At 42.5% G+C, this 19,937-nt stretch overlaps 1 protein-coding gene and 1 pseudogene across 1 annotated transcript in view; one reads left to right on the forward strand and one right to left on the reverse strand.

The window, feature by feature from the left end:
• The window catches only part of RanBPM (Ran-binding protein M), a 63,162-nt gene that overhangs the window by 1,337 nt on the left and 41,888 nt on the right, over positions 1-19,937 (reverse strand). Inside the window, exons 8-9 of the mRNA XM_070530866.1 lie at positions 17,342-17,487; positions 4,527-4,638 (exon numbers count right to left, since the gene is read on the reverse strand). Of these exons, the coding sequence (XP_070386967.1) occupies positions 4,527-4,638; positions 17,342-17,487 (258 nt within the window). The remainder of the gene's footprint in view (positions 1-4,526; positions 4,639-17,341; positions 17,488-19,937) is intronic.
• LOC139054192 (uncharacterized) lies at positions 252-2,946 on the forward strand (annotated as a pseudogene).

Genomic DNA, 19,937 nt, shown 5'->3' on the forward strand with positions numbered 1-19,937 from the left:
TAAAACAAACTTATGTTTGTACTCAAATACACAGGATACATTTCGATTAGTTTGTGATGAAGTATTTTAAACGTTGATAACATTGAGCAATGGTGATTGCGATAATTTTTTTATTCAAATTCAACAAATTGCCACGAGGGGGCGCACGACGTGACATTGTGTTTACACTGCAGCAACGGTTTGTACTGCCATTTAAAGCTACTGTTTCGTCACTTCAGTGTCCTAGATTGTTGTCTTACAGAATATAAGTTATGGCTAAGTTCCAAGCGAAACAAAAGCCAAAACGCAAGTTCTACGGCAATCGGTACACGACGAACGACTCGAAATGTGATGTGAACGTGGCTGTTTCGGTAAGTGAAGTGAAACTGGGCCAGTTGGAGGAAGACTGTGAAGCGCCACCAGAAAGTGTTGTGCTACAGGGGAACAGGATTATAGATTTCGAAATTCTTTCCTCAGTTTTAGCATCGCTGGCGTGCCCGGAATGCAAAAACATTTCACTGAAGCTTAAGGAGCATTCACGCCAAGGGGTATGTTTTGCATACGCCGTGGTATGTAGTGCATGTGCCGAAGAACATCTGTTTTCCTCATCAAAAAAAGCAGCAAGTGCAGCTGAAAACAACGTTCGGCTTGTCTATGCTATGCGCCAGCTGGGGAAAGGACACACTGGTGCTGTGACACTTTCGAAGGTTATGGATATGCCACTGCCACTTTGTCATTCTGCCTATGACAAGGTTTCTTCCAAGCTCTGTGAAGCCGTGAAAATTGTCACGTCAAAGTCAATGAAGGATGCTGCTGCAGAAGTGCGCCAGGTTGTGGCAGTAACGAGTGTGGCGCATCAGGTGACAGCACTTGGAAAAAACATGGGCACTCCTCTTTGAATGGTTTTGTCGCTCTGATATCAGTGGACACAGGAAAGATGATTGATGTGGAAGCAATGTCCACAAAGTGCAAGGCACGTGAAAATATGAAGAAGTGTTCCACAAGCATTGAGTTCGAAGAATGGAAGGCAAATCACACTGACTGCCCAGCCAACCACAAAGGCAGAGCTGGTAGAATGGAGGCGGTAGGACTCTACTGCATGTTTGAGCAGTCTGAAACGATGCGCGACTTTAAGTACATTGATTTTTATGGAGACGGCGATTTGAAAAGCCATGCAGCTGTAGAAGATATGTACAGTCGCCGACCGTTCATTCGGACCTCACGGGGATTGCGGAAATGTCCGAATAAACAGGTGTCCGAAAAAGCAGATTTAAAAAAAAAAAAAAATCCTTTATTTCCACGCACTTATTCGGGCTCGGCAGTACGCTTGAAGAAATCGTGAGTGCGCCATTGCAAGCTGTTCCGTTTACGCGCAATCAGATAAGTCTGAATCTCGGTGAGGGTCATACGGTCACTATAGGCGGCTGAAAGCAGTCACTGCTTGTCCACGCTCCGCATGCGACGGCAGCGCAGCACATGGTGCGTCATCTTCCCACTCAGAGTCATCGTCCGGCGGTGCAGCAGAAACCTGACGAATGATCATGCCGTTGTCGAGTTCTGCGCATGTCAATACAGCAGTGTCAGCACCTATGAAACTGTCAAATGAGACGGTGTCCAGAATCGCAATGCAACCCCTGCACAGGTCTCGGCAGGCCATTTTCCGCGTCAGTAGGGGGCACATCGGAAGGCGACAAATCTTAGGCCTCCCGGCACCCGCTTGCCAGCATTCCCCAGCGCAGTCTGCGCAGGCACTGTCGGCGCCATTAGACCCTTGACGCGATGTTTACGTATGCCGCGTTGGATCACCGAAACCTCGACACAGCAGACAAAGCAAACACCAGCGTGCCGACACCAGTTGCACAAACGAAAAACAAGGCCTGCTCGCAGTGTGGCAGCGTCTTCAGCATCTTGCGCGAAGAAACAAATCAGCTGCTGGATTGTCTTGACATGGCTTACTAAGCCGAAACCGGAACTGCTGTAGAGCTACTCTATCGAACCAGGCAGCAACGATGATGATGAGCGGGGATTTCCAGTAGCGCCACTTCGTGGGGCAGCAAGGAGGCTCCGTTCAAAACAAAAATGGCGTGCAGCAAGTCGAACCATGCACCGGTCAGAGTTGGTGCATGGTGCTCACGATCAAGTTAGCTCAAGGGGTGTCCGAAAAATCAGACGAGAGGTTGCAAGGTGTTTGAACTTTCGGCAGTTGCTACACATTATGGTCTATGGGGAGAATGGCGGTGCCGCGAAGCTGACCGAATAATCGGGCATGTCCGAATTTTTGGAGTCCGGAAAATCAGTCGGCAACTGTACAGTACTGGCACTGTGCGCAAACTTGAGTGCATTGGGCACGTGAAAAAGCATGTCGGATGCCAACTGAGGAAACTGAAAAAGACAACTCGTGGACTCAGAGGTAAAGGGAAGCTGACGGATGTTATGATCAATAGATCGCAAAATTATTACGGTGTCGCAATCAGGGCAAATGGGGGAAACCTACACGCTATGAAGCAGGCCACACTAGCAAGTCTATTTCAGTGTAGTTCGACTGATGGAACTCCTAGACATGGCTTGTGTCCTTTGGGTGTGAAAAGCTGGTGTGCCTACAACCGAGTGAAAGCTCTGGGCGCAGGACGCTACAAGCACAGGGAAGGTTATTCCAATGACATCCTGAACAAAGTGAAACCTGTGTATGCAGACCTCTGTTCTGATGAACTTTTGACTAAATGTCTCCACGGAAAAACGCAGAATGCAAATGAATGCTTCAATGGGATGCTCTGGCAGCGTCTCCCTAAAAATGTCTATGTAGGCCTGTGCACTGTTTGGTTTGGACTATACGATTGGTGCAAATGTCCAAGTCACTGTGGTCTGCATGTAAGGCAACTAGGATGGTAAAAGGCTTCGTCTCCTGTGTCACTGGAAGCTGATGCCTTGAAATAAATGTGCTAGAAAGGTGATAGGGGGGGTGGCTGAAGATGAAGTAAGGTACCTAGAAAGATACGAGAATGTTATTGCCTCTGGCGATTCGAAGCCATGTTCTCAAAATAGCTCAAACACCCTGTAGATGCCACAGAAACCAACAACAATGGAGAAAACTGATCTGGATATATTTACCCAGCTAATTTCCAACTAACTGAATATATTGTGATAGGAAATAATACTGTCAGCAGGCTCAGTGATGAATTACTCAGAGATATGCTATCTCTGTTACTGAAATGCACTCATTTCATGAAGACATGAGACACTACTGCCCTATGCAAAATAGGAAGTTGAGAGGCCCCTGCTAATATGGAGGAATTTTATATCAGTTTTCGTGACAGCCTGCATATGCTGCATCATTTGTTGAAACCAGAGGCAAAGCACACATTTTGTATATTTAACCCTTTCTCCTTTGTATTCTCAGTAATCTTCATTAAAACCATGAATTATTTTTGCTTAGGCTTTCAGGATATTAAGAAAAATCTAACACACATTTATGTCTGCTTTGATTCCATTCAAAACACCGACACTTAAAACACAATTTGATGTATCATAGTACATAGTTCTGGATAATAATTTTTAAAGCAGCATGAAACAAACATACTCACAATAAGCATAATTTTAGCAGTAAGAGTAAAAAAATAATGCTGTGGTCACTGTGGTCTCGGGCAGCAAGTCTATGAATGGCAAACCAGTTCTGCAGAATCCCGCAAAGTCGAGAAAGGTTCATCGAAGGAAAAAATTGTCAGCCACCCAAGTGTAGCCCAAAGCTAGAAAGAAAACTCCTCCAGGTTCAAAAGAAATAAAGCTTAGTAGTTAAGAAACAATCTGTCCTGGTCCAGAGTTTGAAACTGAGACCAACGCCTTTCCGCGCTGAGCTATCCGTAAGAGTAGCAGATCACAGCGCAAGGGCAGATTAACCAACAACTCGAAGCACAGGAACACTGAACATGGCAAGCAAATCAGTTCTGTGGAATCCTGCAAGGTGGATGAAGGTTCATGAAAGGGAAAAAGTGCCATCCACCCGAATGCAGCAAGAAGTTACGAATGAAACTCGTACAGGTTTCTATGGGTTTCCTTTCCAGCTTCGTGCTGCACTCAGGTGCACAACAATTCCTTTCCTTTTTATGAACCTTCCTTCACCTTGTGAGATTCTGCAGAAGTGATTAGCCACATTCAGTGTCTCTGTACTTCCAAGTTTTCGATTAATTTACCTTCACTCTGCGACCAGGTAGCCTCCTGGCTAGCTCATATGGTAGAGCAACTGCCCCAAGAAGGCACTGGTCCCACTTTCAATCCCTGAACCAGGAAAAATGTTTCTTTAACGGGGAAGCTTTACTACTGAGGAAACAGTATGGATTTCTGTAGTAGCTTCATGCTACACTCAAATGGATGACAATTTTCCACTTTGATAAGTATGAAAGCAACACTGTTTCTTGAACTTGTTCCATCTATCCAAACATCTTTTGCTCATGCATACTTCTTAAATGTGCACATCAATGCGTAGTAAAAATATCAGATAATTCTTTTAGCAGCACTCCACTAACAACAAATCATGTTGACCATAATCTCACCTAAAATCGCACTGTTCAGCGCCGCACATACAGGTTCCCTTTCAACAGGGTCAAGCTGGTATCCAACGGGACTGCTCCAAGGATCTGCATAGGCTAGCAAGCTGAAGGCATCCTGCACAAAGGACGAGTGAAGTTGTCGTTAAAAATTCACCATTTGCAAATAGTACCACTGTCCTTGAAGTGATTATAAGGTATCCAGACATCGGAAAGGTAGCGCTGAGCTGTATTTAATTCAGTTGACTGACAGGATTCCTTAACGCTGCCCAATTAACAAGAATGATGTGCACTGACATGGAATGTTGAAAAAGCAAACATGCGAGCAGAAGATCCCTTGCCACAGCCACTGTTGCACTCAATATGGTCAATACTATATTTATTGTTCATGAAGAAACAAAAATTCTTGATTGCTTGATTAACACAAGAACTATTATATGGCAGAAGAATAGCCATCAGCACTTGGCTTTCCCAGGAGGTTCCCCACCATTCCCTAAGACTGACCCATAGAAACCAGTGTTGCCAACAAAAAGTCTGAAAACCTGCAAGCAAAGCCTTCAGAAACAAGATACCCACAGTTTGCGGCACACAAAACCACTAAAGGACATTTGGAAATCATGGTGTGGTAAGACATATGGTCTGAATATATGTATAGACCGAATATATAAATGCATATACAGGGTGTCCCACATAACTCGAGCCAAGAATTTAAAAATGAGAGGCGCGTCGGAAGCAAATTGAACCGAACACAAGAGCCTATAGTAGCTCAGACAATTTTTTGTTTTCCCCATGTCTCAATAATTAGGTTTAATTACCCAACTTTTTTATTATTGACTGAGGACCCAAGTATGATGCATAGATTTGCAGAGCACCTTCAGAGACCATCGATCGAGTTGTTTCCTTAAAGATACGTCTCACGTAGTCCTTTGTTTCAGGTTGCAAAGAAAGCCAGCGAAATATAAAAAAAGCTACGGGATGGAGCGTTTGCACAGTGGTATTGTGCTGCTCTCAAGCATGCATTCGGTGAACAAGGTCGGCTGCATTGCGACTGGTGACGAGGAAGCGGCAGGGCGTTGTTTATCTCGTCAGCAGAACTCGGCCAGCAGCATGCATTTTCGCTGTCATCCAACGGGAGCCAACCTTGTTCACCGAACGTACGCTTGAGGGCAGCACGATACCACTGCACAAATGCTCCGTCATGTGGATTTTTTCATATTTCGCGGGCTTTCTTTGCAACCCAGAAAAAAGGATTATGTGAGACGTATCGTAAAGGAAACAAGTCGATCAGTGGTTTCTGAAGGTGCTCTACAAATCTGCACATCATACTTCGGGTCCTCAGCCAGTAATGAAAAAGTTGGGTAATTAAACTTAATTCGAGTGAAACACAGGAAAAAAAAAATTGTCTGAGTTACTATAGGCTATTGCGAATAGTATGTGTTCGGTTCAATTCACTTCTGACACGCCTTTCATATTTAAATTCTTGGCTCAAGTTATGTGGAACACCCTGTATAGACAAATAGATATTGATACATATATAGAATATATACATATATAGACCGAAGCCTATCCCAGCAATACGCGAGCCGCGATACCGTCCTTTTCGCTCGACGTTTCCTTCGACCTCCCAACCACATCGACACAGCCATCACCAGGAGACGCTAATTTAAGCTGCCGACCCATCAACCTACACTGCAGTAGATATGGCAACAGTGCTTATGGGACCACACCTAATCGTCTTGCTTTCACTATGCAGGTGCGTATGATTGCCTCTTTTCATGCTAAAAAATCTGATACTCCCTACTTGATATTATTCCCATGTCCACAAGTGTTATCAGACACAGTGTACAACTGTTTTTCTGTCACTCTACTGTTATTATGTTCAGGAGATGTCAAGACTAACCCTAGACCTAACACCCTCTGAATCTCTGCTTGATATTGAACCACTTCCTGCTGATCCTTCAGAACAAATGAATATTTTGTTCAAACTACTTAAGGAATGTCACACTTGATCGCTTCAAAATTCCAAAACACAATCTGAATTAGCTGGTGATGTAAAGGCAATCAAAAATGGCCAGAAAAGCATTCAAACAAAAATTACTGGTCTCCAAAATCGCTTAGATGTACTCGAAGAAAAATGAAAAAACGTCTACCTCATAAACAAAGAAATCTCAGGCATGCATGTCAAGGTAAACAGTACGACCTGTCATTTGGAAGCGCTTGACTTACGCCTCGTTGACTTTGAAGACCGATCGCGCCATGATAAACTAATATTTCACGGTATCCCTGACAACAAAGAATCATGGTAAGAAACCGAGACCAAGTTACTACCAACTGGTAAATCATTCTGCGATACATTTCAAGATGACGCACTCCATCGCGCACAATGCCTCGGCTCTTTCCAACCTAGCAAGTGTTGCCCCATAGTTACAAAATTTTCACATTCCAAAACATAGGAGAAAGTGTTCACACTGTGCAATCAATTCAAACAAAACAACCTTACAATTAGTGAAGAATTCTCGGTACTCAGCCGCAATGCTTGCAAACTTGTGAGCTGGGCATCATGAATGTTCAGTGCGTCCCAAGAGGGACCCACTGAACATCACAAACAGCTTTACCTTACTTGCCTATATTTTTTACAAATATCAGAAGCCTTGTGAATAAATTTTATTTTTATCTTCGGCAATCGACACAGGTGATACAAAATTTATTGCTTTGACAGAAACTGGCTTTCTGCACATGTGCGCGATTATGATACGTTCTGTGGCTTCGGCAATTTCGCTATCTACTGCTGTGACCGATCTGCATGTCAAGGAGGAGGCGTCTTTCTCGCAATTTCTGAAGATATTTCATCGTTTCATATAGATATTAACCCTGAACTTGAAACCACGTGGGCTTGCCTAACTCTCATTCACATACAGATAATCCTCGGTGTTTGCTACCGTTCATCCTCGCCATCTGCCACTTTCAATGAAGAGTTACACGATGCTATTAACCTAATTTTTTCACATTTTCCCACAACGACATTATTCTTACTCGGTGATATTAATTTTCTTAATCTTATGTGGAATCTTCTGCTCAGGCTAAAGATTTCTGTGAATTGTGTTCCTTGTTTTCATTTTCCCAACTTGTGACTCATCCAACTACATCAACAACCAACACTGCAAATATGCTTAATTTAATCCTAACTAATCGTCCAGATCTAGCTTCCTCTATAACATACTTACCTGGTATTAGTGACCATTCCTTACTAGCATTTGGTATAAATGTCTGCTATCCCAAAAGAAGGAAAGTTAAGATTTATACATGATTACAAGAAAGCCAACTTCGAAGCCATTAACAATGAACTATTGTCTTTATTCCAACTTCTTTTGTTGATTTTGATAACCGTTTGGTCCAGTCAAATTGGGATATATTTGTAGACCAGGTATGCTTATTAACTGAATAGTACATTCCTAATCACGTCATCATTTCTAATCCTTGATACAACTCTTATATAGAGTGCCTAACAGAAAAAAAAAAAATGTCTCCATCGCTTAGCCAAATCTGCAAGTAAAATATGTTGGGAAACCTATAACGTGGCTCATCAAATGTACTTAACTGCACTAAAAAATGCTAAAGACAATTACTAATCCCATATATTACCTAAGATGCTTAAAACAGATGTCCGGAAGCTTTGGCACGTCATTAACCCCCATCTTCTGATAGCTCTATCAGCTTCAATTGAAAGATGGGTCACATAACATCACTCCATGTGATGGTTGTGCAATTGTTCTTAATGAATCATTTACAAATAATTTTTCCGTTTCATTGAACATTCATCCACCATACATACAGCAATACCACCATCTCATTATGCAACCAATAGCTCTTCATTCCTGTGTTGTTGCTAAGCTCATTGATGATTTGCCTTTAAACTCAGCTTCCGGTTATGATAGTATTAATAGCAAATTTTTTGAAAGCACTAATGCATTCAGTTCTGTAGTACTTACTGATATTTTCCAACGATCAATAAACACTTGTACTTTGCCTGCTCAATGGTAAATAGGGAAGGTGGTTCTGTTGCATAAGTCTGGTAACAAAAGCTCACCCCTGAATTACCGCCTGATTTTGCTTACGAGCACCTGTTGCAAACTTCTTGAACATGTGATATTTACAAATCTTGTTGACTTTCTCAACTCAAACTCATTTTTTACCTCAACTCTGTGGTTTTTACAAAACATTATCATGTGAAACCCAACTAATATCTGTTACTCATAGATAACACTATTTTAGGTCATGCTTCCTGTGCTCACTGCATATTTTTAGACTTTAGCAAAGCGTTCGACAAGGTTTGCCACAAACTGCTGCTATTCAAGCTGAGTCTTTTAAACCTAAGTAGTAACCTGAAGAAATGGATTGAGTGTGTTTTCTTACTAACCGTTAGCAATTTGTTGCTGCAAATAATTATGATTCATCATTGACTGAGGTTCGCTCTGGTGTGCCTCAGGGATCAGTACTAGGGCCCCTACTTTTCCAGATTTATATTCATGACCTACCTTCTTCGTTGACGTCTAAAATTCACTTGTTTCCTGATGACTGTGTGATTAAACAATTACATTAAATAATTACTAACGACGACACTAATGCTCTTCAGTCTGACTTGGACTATGTGATTGATTGGTGTAACACTTGGCTAATGGAACTTAATATTAATAAATGTTAGTTAGTTAAATGGGGTTTAATGGCACAAAAGCGGCTGAGGCTATGCTGCGCCAAACACGAGGTGTTTTAAAATCCAGTTTATTAAAGAAAAGGCTTTGTTAATCTATATTTTATGTAAAAAGCCAGTGTCATCTAGAAATTTCCCGACGTGACATAACGGTACTAGTGGATCATCACCTAAAATTACAGCAGGGTGTAAAGGTATGTGTAGTTGATATAATTTGTGCAAAAGTGCTCGTCTGGGTGTTTCAATATGCGTACATGTCAGTAATATGTGCATAACTGTTAGTGGTTCTTGACATTTCTCGCATGTTGGTGTGTCTTGTAATTGTGTGTGAGGTGTGTGTGCCCAATGCGTAGTCGGCATAAAACTACTTCGATGAACCGCTCCTGATGATAACACGACTTCCACTCGCCAACTATGGATTTAGTGAGATGTAACTTGTTGTCGGCACAACGGTCCCATTCGCGTTGCCATTTTCCCGTTAAGGCTTTTTTAATCGCACTGATGCTATCTTTGTATGGAAGTGTTGTGTTTGTTATCTCTTTGTACGTTGCCATCGATGCACATCTATCAGCTGCTTCAATGCCCGGTATCCCAACATGGCTTGGAACCCAGCAGAAACGAATTGACCTCCCGTACTTGTTCAGCACCAACATGTTTAAAATGTCTCCTATCAGGGGTTCACACTCCGATTTCAACTGTAGAGCCTTCAGTGTGCTTAAAGAGTGAGTGTATATGACTGCATGTTTGTGTTTATCAGTGATAATCTTCTTAACAACAACCCAGATAGCGTAAACTTCAGCCGTGAAAACAGAAGCGTGTTGTGGCAATCAAATACTTGTTTCCCAATTTTCCGCTACGGCCCCCCAACCCACGTGATCTTTTGTTTTAGAGCCATCAGTGTAATATTGCATGTTATTTTGATATTTGTCCTGAAGAGCATTGAATTCTTGTATAATGTGTTTGCGTGGTGTGTCTCTTTTCCTTAATGTGTTAATGTCCAGTCACACAACTGTGCGAAATCGTACCACGGGGCCAACCGTTGTGGTTTCTTGGCAACCTGGAGGACTTCATGGGGAATGTCATAATCCCGACAGTATTGCTCATACCGCAGGACGAGTGGCCTAATAATGTTCGGTTTATTTGTGTAGTGTAAGGGTGAGTTGCATTGTGTGAGAATGTTGTAGCATACGTGTTGCGGTGATGACTGAATTCTGAGTACGTAGGAAAAAGTGAGTAATGCTCTGCGCTGCTGTAAGGAGGGTTCATTACACTCGACATATAAACTTTGAATAGGTGAAGTTCTGTAGGCACCACTTGCCAGTCGTAATCCAAGGTTATGTACTGGATCAAGTCGTTGGATGTAGGACTGTCTGGCTGAGCCATAAACCACGGAGCCGTAGTCTAAAAGGCTACGCACAAGAGACCGGTAAACACGTAAAATGCAGGTTTGGTCGGAACCCCAGTGCTTATGGGACAAAATTTTAAGGATATTTAGAGGTTTATTTGCTTTAATCTTTAGTGCTTTTATGTGAGCTAGGAAGTTAAGTTTGGTGTCAAAGGTTACTCCTAAAAGCTTATGGTCTTGTTTCACCGGCACTATGGTGTCGTTCAATTAAAGGACTGGATCACTGTGTAGCCCTCGTTTCTGAGAGAACAAAACAGTAACTGTTTTCTGTGTGGAGAAACGGAAACCATTTTTGTTAGCCCATTGTGTAAGCTTATTTATTGTCATTTGAAGCTGCCTCTCACAGGTTGGCAAATTTGAGGCGCGGCAAGCCACTTGGAGATCGTCTACGTAAACAGAGTGCATAAGAGACGACGGTATAATCTTATGAACTGAGTTCATTTTTACTATAAACAGTGTCGTGCTGAGAACACAGCCTTGTGGAACGCTATTTTCCTGCGTAAACGTATGAGAATGTACTGTACCCAGACGTACTTGAAATGTTCTATTAGATATAAAATCAGCTAGGCAATTTAGCATTTTACCACGGATGCCGAGGTCAGCCAGGTCTCTTATTCTATATCTCCATGTGGTATCATAGGCTTTTTCTAAATCGAAGAAAACTGCAAGACAGTGTTGTTTGTGTAAAAATGCATATCGAATTTCATGTTCTAGACGGACAAGACGGTCAGTAGTTGAACAGCCCTTTTGATATGAGGTTTCTTGATTCTAAAATAAATAAGAGTCTAATATTGATAATGCTTTCATATGATTTTGCCAAACAGCTTGTGAGGGCTATGGGTCTGTAGCTGCTTGCGAATGTTGGGGATTTACCAGCTTTTAGAAATGGAACTACTATTGCTTTTTTCCATTCTTCGGGCATTATACCAGATTCCCAGATTAGGTTGAAAAACTTAAGGAGAGCTTCTACAGATGCCTGGGATAGATAAGCCAGCATGGCGTAGTGGATACGGTCGTGCCCTGGCGCTGTGTTTTTCCCTGCAGAAAGGACTCTGTTTATTTCTTGTTGTGTGAGGGAGGAATTGTACGGTTCATTTAACACGCCAGTAGTGGGTAGCTTCTGTTTTTCAGCAGACTGTTTGTACTGTAAGAATTCCTTCGTTAAATTTCCTGAATTGGATGCATCACGGAAATGTTTGCCAAGTATATCTGCCTGTTCTTGTATTGTTGTTTGTGTGTCTGGACTTGTAAGTAACGGTAATGTGTAAGATGAGTAATCTCCCCGAAACTTTCCAACCTGTTCCCACATGCGTTCAGACGTGACTGTGCTGTTTATGGAAGATACATATTTCTTCCACAATGATTTTTCTGCCTGCCTTCTGGTAAATCGTGCCTTGGCTTTGGCCTGTTTAAAGCATAAAAGGTTGGTATAGGTGGGGTGTCTTCGTAACATACCCCAGGCCCTATTTTGAAGCTTTTTGGTTTCTGTGCACTCGGGGGTCCACCAGGGGAAACGTTTTTTGTGCACAAGACTGGATGTTTGAGGTATTGCCTTTTCTGCCGCTGAAATTAAAACTGCAGTGAACTTCTCATTAATTTCATTTACATTGAGTTCATTTAAAAAGACATCTTCAAGTTTTGCATGTTTCATAAAAAGCGGCCAGTCGGCAAGATGTATTTTCCAGCGACGTGGCTTAGAGTTTGTCGTAGGTAATGTGGATGATAGCTTGATAAATGCCGGCAAATGATCACTTCCATATGAAGTGTCGAGGAAATCCCATTTAAAATCGCTAAAAACAGACGGTGAGCAGAAGGCTAAATCTAGACAGCTGAATTTGCGTGAGCTTGGTGAGAAATATGTTGGTGAACCTGAGTTTAAAAGACATATGCTGTTAGACAAAATAAAATCTTCGATTACTTGCCCTCTTTGGTCTGTTCTATCACTGCCCCAGAGGCTACAATGGACATTAAAACCTCCTACTAGAATAAAAGGCTCCGGCAACTGGTGTATTAGACTTTCCAGTTGTCTAGTAGTAAAATGAGTATGGGGTGGGATGTAAAGTGAACAGATGGTGATGGTTTTATATGACAGAACGGTGACGACGACAGCCTCGAAAGAAGTATTCACCTGAACATTTCGTGTAGGGGTGCCGCCCTGAACGACTATGGCGACTCCTCCTGACAAACGGCTAGAGTGTTCGCGGTCCCTTCGGACAACGGTGAAACCTTTGAGAATGTTACTATTTTTTGGGCCAAGATTCCTTTCTTGAAGACACACTGCAACCGGTGAAAAAGTGTTTATAATGTCTTTGATGTCACCTATATTGTGTATAAGATCTCTGCAATTCCAGTGTACAATGAAAGCCATGTTTGTAAAATGAAAAATTTACTGGTGTTTGCGAACTTAAAAAAACTAAAGGTGACATGCGATATGGGGCAGTACACGTTTAATGGGCGGTAAACCGTTCAGGTTGCCTGTCCCTTTTTCTGTAGAGTTATAAGGACCTTGTCCTTCTTAGGGCGCTCAGAAGAGCGCTGTTCTTTTGGCGTCAATGACGCCGGGGTTTTGGAGTCGACCTCCATCGCAGGCGCCGAGACACGCACGTCGGGCCTTGGCGTTCTGTTTAGTCTGGGGGCCTGCGGAACAACTGTCTGCAGGGCCGTCTTGGATGAAGGTGGATCAGCACTAGCTGCTACCACCGAGGGGGCGGATGGAGTTGCTACAGGACCACTGACTGTGACCTCTGTAGACTCCTCAGACCGATGTGGTGCTGCCCCCTGCCGCGCCACATTGGCATAGCTTATTTGAGGCAAGAGCGAAAGCCTCTTCCTTGCTTCAAAAAAATGAAACTTTCTCTTTTACTGTAAGAGAAATCACTTCCTTCTCCTTCTTCCAACAGGGACATGATCATGAATACGCTGGATGATCCCCTTTGAAGTTCACACAGAGTGGGGGAGCGTTACAATTTTCAGATGGGTGATCGTTGGCACTGCATTTCGCGCATGCTTCTTTGCCTCTACATGATTGTGATGCGTGGCTGAACCTCTGGCACTTAAAACACCGCCTCGGGTTCGGTATGTATGGCCTGACATTTATCTTTAGGTATCCTGCGTAGAGAGAGGTGGGGAGAATACTGGTATCAAATGTGAGGATCACATGTTTGGTTGGGAGTTGTTCATTGTTTCTTTGGATTGTAATTCTTTGCACTTTGATCACATTTTGTTCTTGGAACCCCTCGAGGAGTTCCTCGTCACTCAAGCTGAGAAAATCTTCCTCAGAGATAAGGCCCCTGCAAGTGTTTAAAACGATGGGGAGAAACTGTCACTTTGATTTCACCAATACTGGCGAGTTCGGACAGCTTTTGCACTTGCTCTTTCTTCTTCAATTCAATTAACAGGTCTCCGCTGGTCATTTTCGAGGCTTTGTAGTCTTTTCCAATTTTTTCTATGAGGCATTTCGCCACCAAGAACGGGGATAGCTTACGCATACTTTGTGTTCCTTCACTATGCAAGACGTGGTAACGTGGAAAGTTCTCTAGGTCGGTTCGGCGGGTAAATTGAAAAGGTGCATCGGTGCGGCCTCTGAAAAGAGGCCGATCTGGAAGTCGCGGAAAAGCTTCTGCCATAATATGGTTTTAAAATTCGGCGGCGGTGGTAGTCACCCACCACCGAGCCCAACAAGGGGACGCTACAGGTTGTGAGCAACCTGCACACGCCAGCTATGCACCGCCACTATAACCTAATGCATATAACCAAGACTGGATATACTACACACGGTTAACCCTTGCCGCCAGGAAATTCAGAAGTAAGAAGAAGTGAAAAGAAGACAGGAAAGATGAAAAGGCTAGAGAGAAAGACGAAGATTGAAGAGGAGGACAGGAAAAGTTGACTGCCGATTTCCTCCAGGTGGGTCAGTCTGGAGGTGCCGTCTGCGTGAAGCAGAGGCCAAAGGGGTGTGTTGCCTCGGCCGGGGGGCCTTAAAGGTCCTAACACCCGGCATCGGCTCAACCCCCAGGATCCCCCTTCCCCGGACGCGGCAAAGCCGTGCACGGCTACACGCGGGAGGGTCCAACCCTCGGGTGCTCGGGTACGTGGTGTCGCAACACACCAAACGCCTGCTGACGCAGACGCCCCTGCGGGGTAATATTAATAAATGTAAGGTTATGCGCGTGCAAAGAAACACCGGTACCCTTCCTACTTACTATCTGAATAAAATTCCTCTAAAACCTACTAACTCATACAAATACTTCGGAGTTCACATAACTGCAAATCTAACCTGGAACCTTCACACTGAGTACATAACAAGTAAATCTAATGCATGCTTGGTTACTTACATCACCAGTTTTCATCACCTGTGTGGAACCCGTGCCATGAAAACCTTATTTCTTCACTCGAGCTTGTTCAATTCAGTCCGATTCATATTTTCAAATTACAACCGTACCGCAAGCATAACATCAATGAAAGACAATCTATCTCTTCCATTACTTGCATCTCGTAGAACAATAGCATGTTTTACAGTGTTTCACAAATTTTATTACCATTCCTCCCTTTACAGTAACTTCATTTTTCAGCCTCATTACCTGTCGAGCCGCATCGACCATCACCATAAAGTCAGACTTCAAACGGGCAGCACGAACAATTTCAGTCAGTCTCTTTTTCCCAGATCGTCACGGCAGTGGAACCCCTTCCTGGCAAAACTGTCTCTATCGTCGACAGCAAACTCTTTCATAAGGCATTAGCTAACATTGTATAATTAGGAATTATTAACATGTTATTTGGTTTATTTGCCGTGCTTGCAAATGATTAAGGATGACACTATTAACATTGTATTAACAGGAATTATCAAGATGCTATTTTGTTTACATTATTTGTCGCAGCTGCAAACTATTAGGCAAGACATTACATAACATTGTTTAATTAGGAATTACTAATATGCTACACTGTTCATTTGTCATTGTTATGCTTCCCGCTTTACCACTCCTCTCTGTAATGCCCTCAGGCCTTGAGGGTAACATCAATAAATTAAATAAATAAACAAATACAGTGACATTATAATGTGATCGCATAGTGGTCAACTGAAGAAATGGCACTAAAGAGAAATATTTCTCTGTGCAAAAATCAATAAAGAATAGACGTCATAAGGATTCTATTTTTGTGAGACTATGAACTGTGGAACTATAGAGGGAGATCATTTTTAAGTTTTATGTAATTTTTTAAAATAGCCTGTTGCAGAAAACAATTCGTCCTTGAGCTGGATTATTCAGCAGCATGGACATTACCTCCACGAGAATTTGAAACATCTATTCAACTAATTATCTAACATTCATTAATTATCTTCTAAATTAATTACATTACGACACATATTGCAATTTACTAATTGTAGCTGGTGAGGTTGCAAGGCATATCCATTTGGAATGAATTTCCAGAATGCTGCCAGTTTCGAGGTATGCGCCATCAAACTCGCCGTAAAAATGCACTGTTGTTCCACTTACTTTTTTAACAAAATGCTCTTTTAAGAATTGAGGCACATAGGTAACTGCGGCGCTCATGTAGTTCGTCCCACACTTTGGTAACCAAATATCTTGAAACAGGTGTTAGCCTCAGAATTCCATTTCAAGTGGATATGTCCTACAAGCTCAATGGCTACAAACAGTATATTGCAATATGGGATGTAAAGCAATTCATTAAATGTTAATTAGTGAAATCTTGTTAATTAGTTGAACATGTGTTTCGATTTCTCATGCTAGGAATGTCCGCCTCTTCGAATACTCTAGCTCAAGGACAAGGATTATGCTATTTACTAAAGGCGATTTTGAAAAACTCCATAAAACTTGAAAATGATACCCTGCATCATGCATCTGTTTTGCCTCGTGCAAAACGTCCTGCTTTGCAATAGCAGCACTTCACTAGCTTTTTGTCACTTGGCGCTTCTAGTAAGCGGTCTTTAAGTGCAAATCGCTGTAGCTATTTTTTCTCAATGGAATTTTACATGTAGTACTACACTGGGTTCATACCTCAAGAAAAGTTTCCTTAGTGTATGCCCTTGAAATAGTGGCCAGGGAAAGTGTTCACACAACCTGACCTCTCCCAACTGTAGACACTACTGGTGCTATTGCTCAAGGAGTGCATATAAAGGAAGTAATGTAAAGTGAGGAATAATTTGACAATTATAATAATTCTCATATTAAAGAGAACACAGGCATGCAGTGTGTTTGCAACATATGGAGCACCATTAAGTGTTAAAAAGTTACATATTGTATTACTGGCGAAAAAGAGACTAACATAACCCAAAAACAAAAAGAAAAGAAACACGGTTTGCAAAACAATATTTACTGTTACTAGACACAGCAAAAGATGGCTAAATTTAGCAATTTAGTAACACGAAATTGCAAGAGAAGGGGGTGAAGCAAGCATTTGTTGTTTTAAGGTTTGCCCTGAGCAGACACCTTTTGTTGGATAGATACACACTTTATTAACAACCATTTACCTTTAGATGCAGCAAACAAGCAGCGGAAAATTATCACAACACTCACACTGTCAAAGAGCACTTCATAAATTGGTGAAAGAGAAAACATGGTGTCAATGAGAAAACGAGAGAGTAACTGAGCAATAGACATGCAATGGCTGCAACACTGTAAGTGGTTGATCATGATTGTGCTCCTACTGCAAGTAACCACAGCGGCAAATTCACTGCTGAGTGCCACACACCTGGATCATCTTTCGGTTGGCTTTGTTTGTTCCGTACTGGTGCTTGAGCTGAACACTCATCAGATGCAGCTCACGGCCAAACTGTAGCATACGCTCCATAGCTGCTTGATTACCCCCACAGAGCTGCCGCTTTGGTGGGTCGACCTCTGCACAGGCACATTCAAATAATTTGATTCAGCAATGGCTGTCAGTGCATGCCAGTCAGGCTTTCTCTATAATTTATTTATGTTCCATGGCATGCAGTAAACAGAGAGGTGTGTTTACTGTATGCTTTTTTTTAACGTGGACTCATTCACCGAATGTGAACAAGATCAAAGAAGCATAAAGACAAAGACAACACTTGATTAAATATGCACATGGGAGGTTTGGCAAAGCTGTGATCTTCTCTTAGTGCAACTGGAAACAAAAATAAGATGTAGTGGATAAAGTGGAATGGTAATTAAAGTGGAAACTAAGCACATCAGCATTATGGAAAGGCTGATGACCTACACAAGGAGGCACAGACTTATGCTACAATTGCATTATATACAGTGACAATGCATGCATCACGAAGCTATTACAGGTATAGGGGAGTGGCCAATGCATGCAGGCAGACTTCAGCCTAAGTTAGCACACCAAGATGCGCATGAACTGCCTCTTTCATGCAGGAACTGTAAGTGCTTTCTTTTTTACTCCATACATAATGTCAGACACAATGGTCAATTTTAATGAGGCTTGTCCTCGTTTTTCTGTGTCCCTTGTCCCGCTGTGCACTGCACGACACGGACTTATGGGAAAACCAACTAGCCCAAACCACCACCCTTTTGAATTTTAATGTATCCTTCACAAAAATGTATGCGTGGCTCTGCTATCGCAAACACCAGAGACCAGTGGAGCTGGGGGAAGGCCAGTAAAGTAGTGCCAAACCGCACACAAGACACACGAGTGCCGGCAACACATTCCTACGGTGTCCGCCAAAGGCGCCTACTACGGCATCTGCGATTTGCATGGCCAACACCACAGCAGACGCCATGGTTGTCTCCACTTTGTACGAAGTGGCGAGCGAGGAGGACATCGAGGCACCCTAGCAGCCGCCGGAGAACGTCCCTCCTCCCACACCTGACCCCCCTGCCTGGAGCGCCATAGGAGAGGGCACGCAAAGAGGCTGCATTCGTCCCTCCTTGCTCGCATGGGCACCCCTCCTCCTGCCCCGCTAGGCTTCACCCACTCTCGCCGCATCGCTATACTGCACGATGCTATTTTTATACTCGGCTTTAACTCTCTCTCAGCTTTCCCTCCCCCAGCTCGGCGAGGCTGCACGTTAAAACTCAATTGCACCGATGGTTATTGATAAGAGCAGTAGCAGGTACACATAAACAACATTACAGAAAGATTATCAGTCTTTTTCAAAGCACTTTGCTTCTTATTCAGCTTGTCCTGGCAAAGCTCATACTCTTTAATTGCTAACTTCAATGTAGAAAAGAAAGACTGAAAGACAGTTTGGTTCTATGAACAGTGAACAGCCTTAACAAATAAGACTTCATGGATCAATGGATGTTATGTCCAGTATTGGCCAGCGTAGCTGCGATCTATCTCCACCTTACACCAGGGAAGTGATTAGTAGACTTAATATTTAAATAGACCACAATAAAAATATGTAGAGCTGAAATTACGTGACCACATAGCCTGAGCAAGCAGACACTCAATGGCTGCTGAAGTCTGTCCAATTGATAGGTTAGGCAGTGGCTAACTTACATTGGAGCAATTAAATAAAAAAAAAATGATGTAATACACTACTGCAAGATGTTCAACCAAGTGTGAAATCTTCCATAGCCATCATGCATTTGTGGTGTGGCACTATGCAGTACAGTAAACAGCATCATCAGTGGTTGAAATTTTTTTGCACCACATGAAGTAGACAACAGCCAAGTTGAAATACAAAATGCATGGTGCGATCCACATCTTTTGCCATAGCTTGCAAAGGACTGTTTTTTTTTTTCTTAGGTAACGTTAGGCACAAACTTGCACTGGGGCTCTATAAAGGTTTGATGTATTACACAGTAGAAAAGTCAGAAATTATAACAAAGGCAAGTTGTTCACCTGTCCTGGCAACTAATGCAGACCAAGACAATTCGCGAATGGAACGCTCTTCCGCAAAGCGTGGTCAACTCAGCCACTCCAGATTCCTTCTTATCTGCAGTACAGACGTGCTTGTAATGTCATGCATTCACTGTACCTTTGCTTGTTCAAATTCTGATGACTCATTTACTACGCCTTTGCTATTGGCAGCAATGTGACGGCATCATTGTATTTCTTTTGTGTATTAGCATATGTTTACTTTGCCTATTGGACTGTTTTTTTTTACTCTTTTTATTTTTTTATCCCCTTGAGGAAAAAGTTTGAAATCACGTGATGTTGTACCACTCCTGCCTGGGCTTCCAAATGGAAGCCGGCAGTATTCTGAAATAAATAAAATAAATAAAAGAACATAAACAAAATAAGCACTTGTTCTTGTCTGTCTTTTTCATTGGTGTCCTCAGCCCTGCACTGTTTATAAAAATCAAAACATGCTGACAAAAAGAAAAAAAAAAAGAAGGAAAGAAAGAAAGAAACCATC

This window comes from Dermacentor albipictus, chromosome 1, assembly GCF_038994185.2.
Source record: "Dermacentor albipictus isolate Rhodes 1998 colony chromosome 1, USDA_Dalb.pri_finalv2, whole genome shotgun sequence".
NCBI lineage: Eukaryota > Metazoa > Arthropoda > Arachnida > Ixodida > Ixodidae > Dermacentor > Dermacentor albipictus.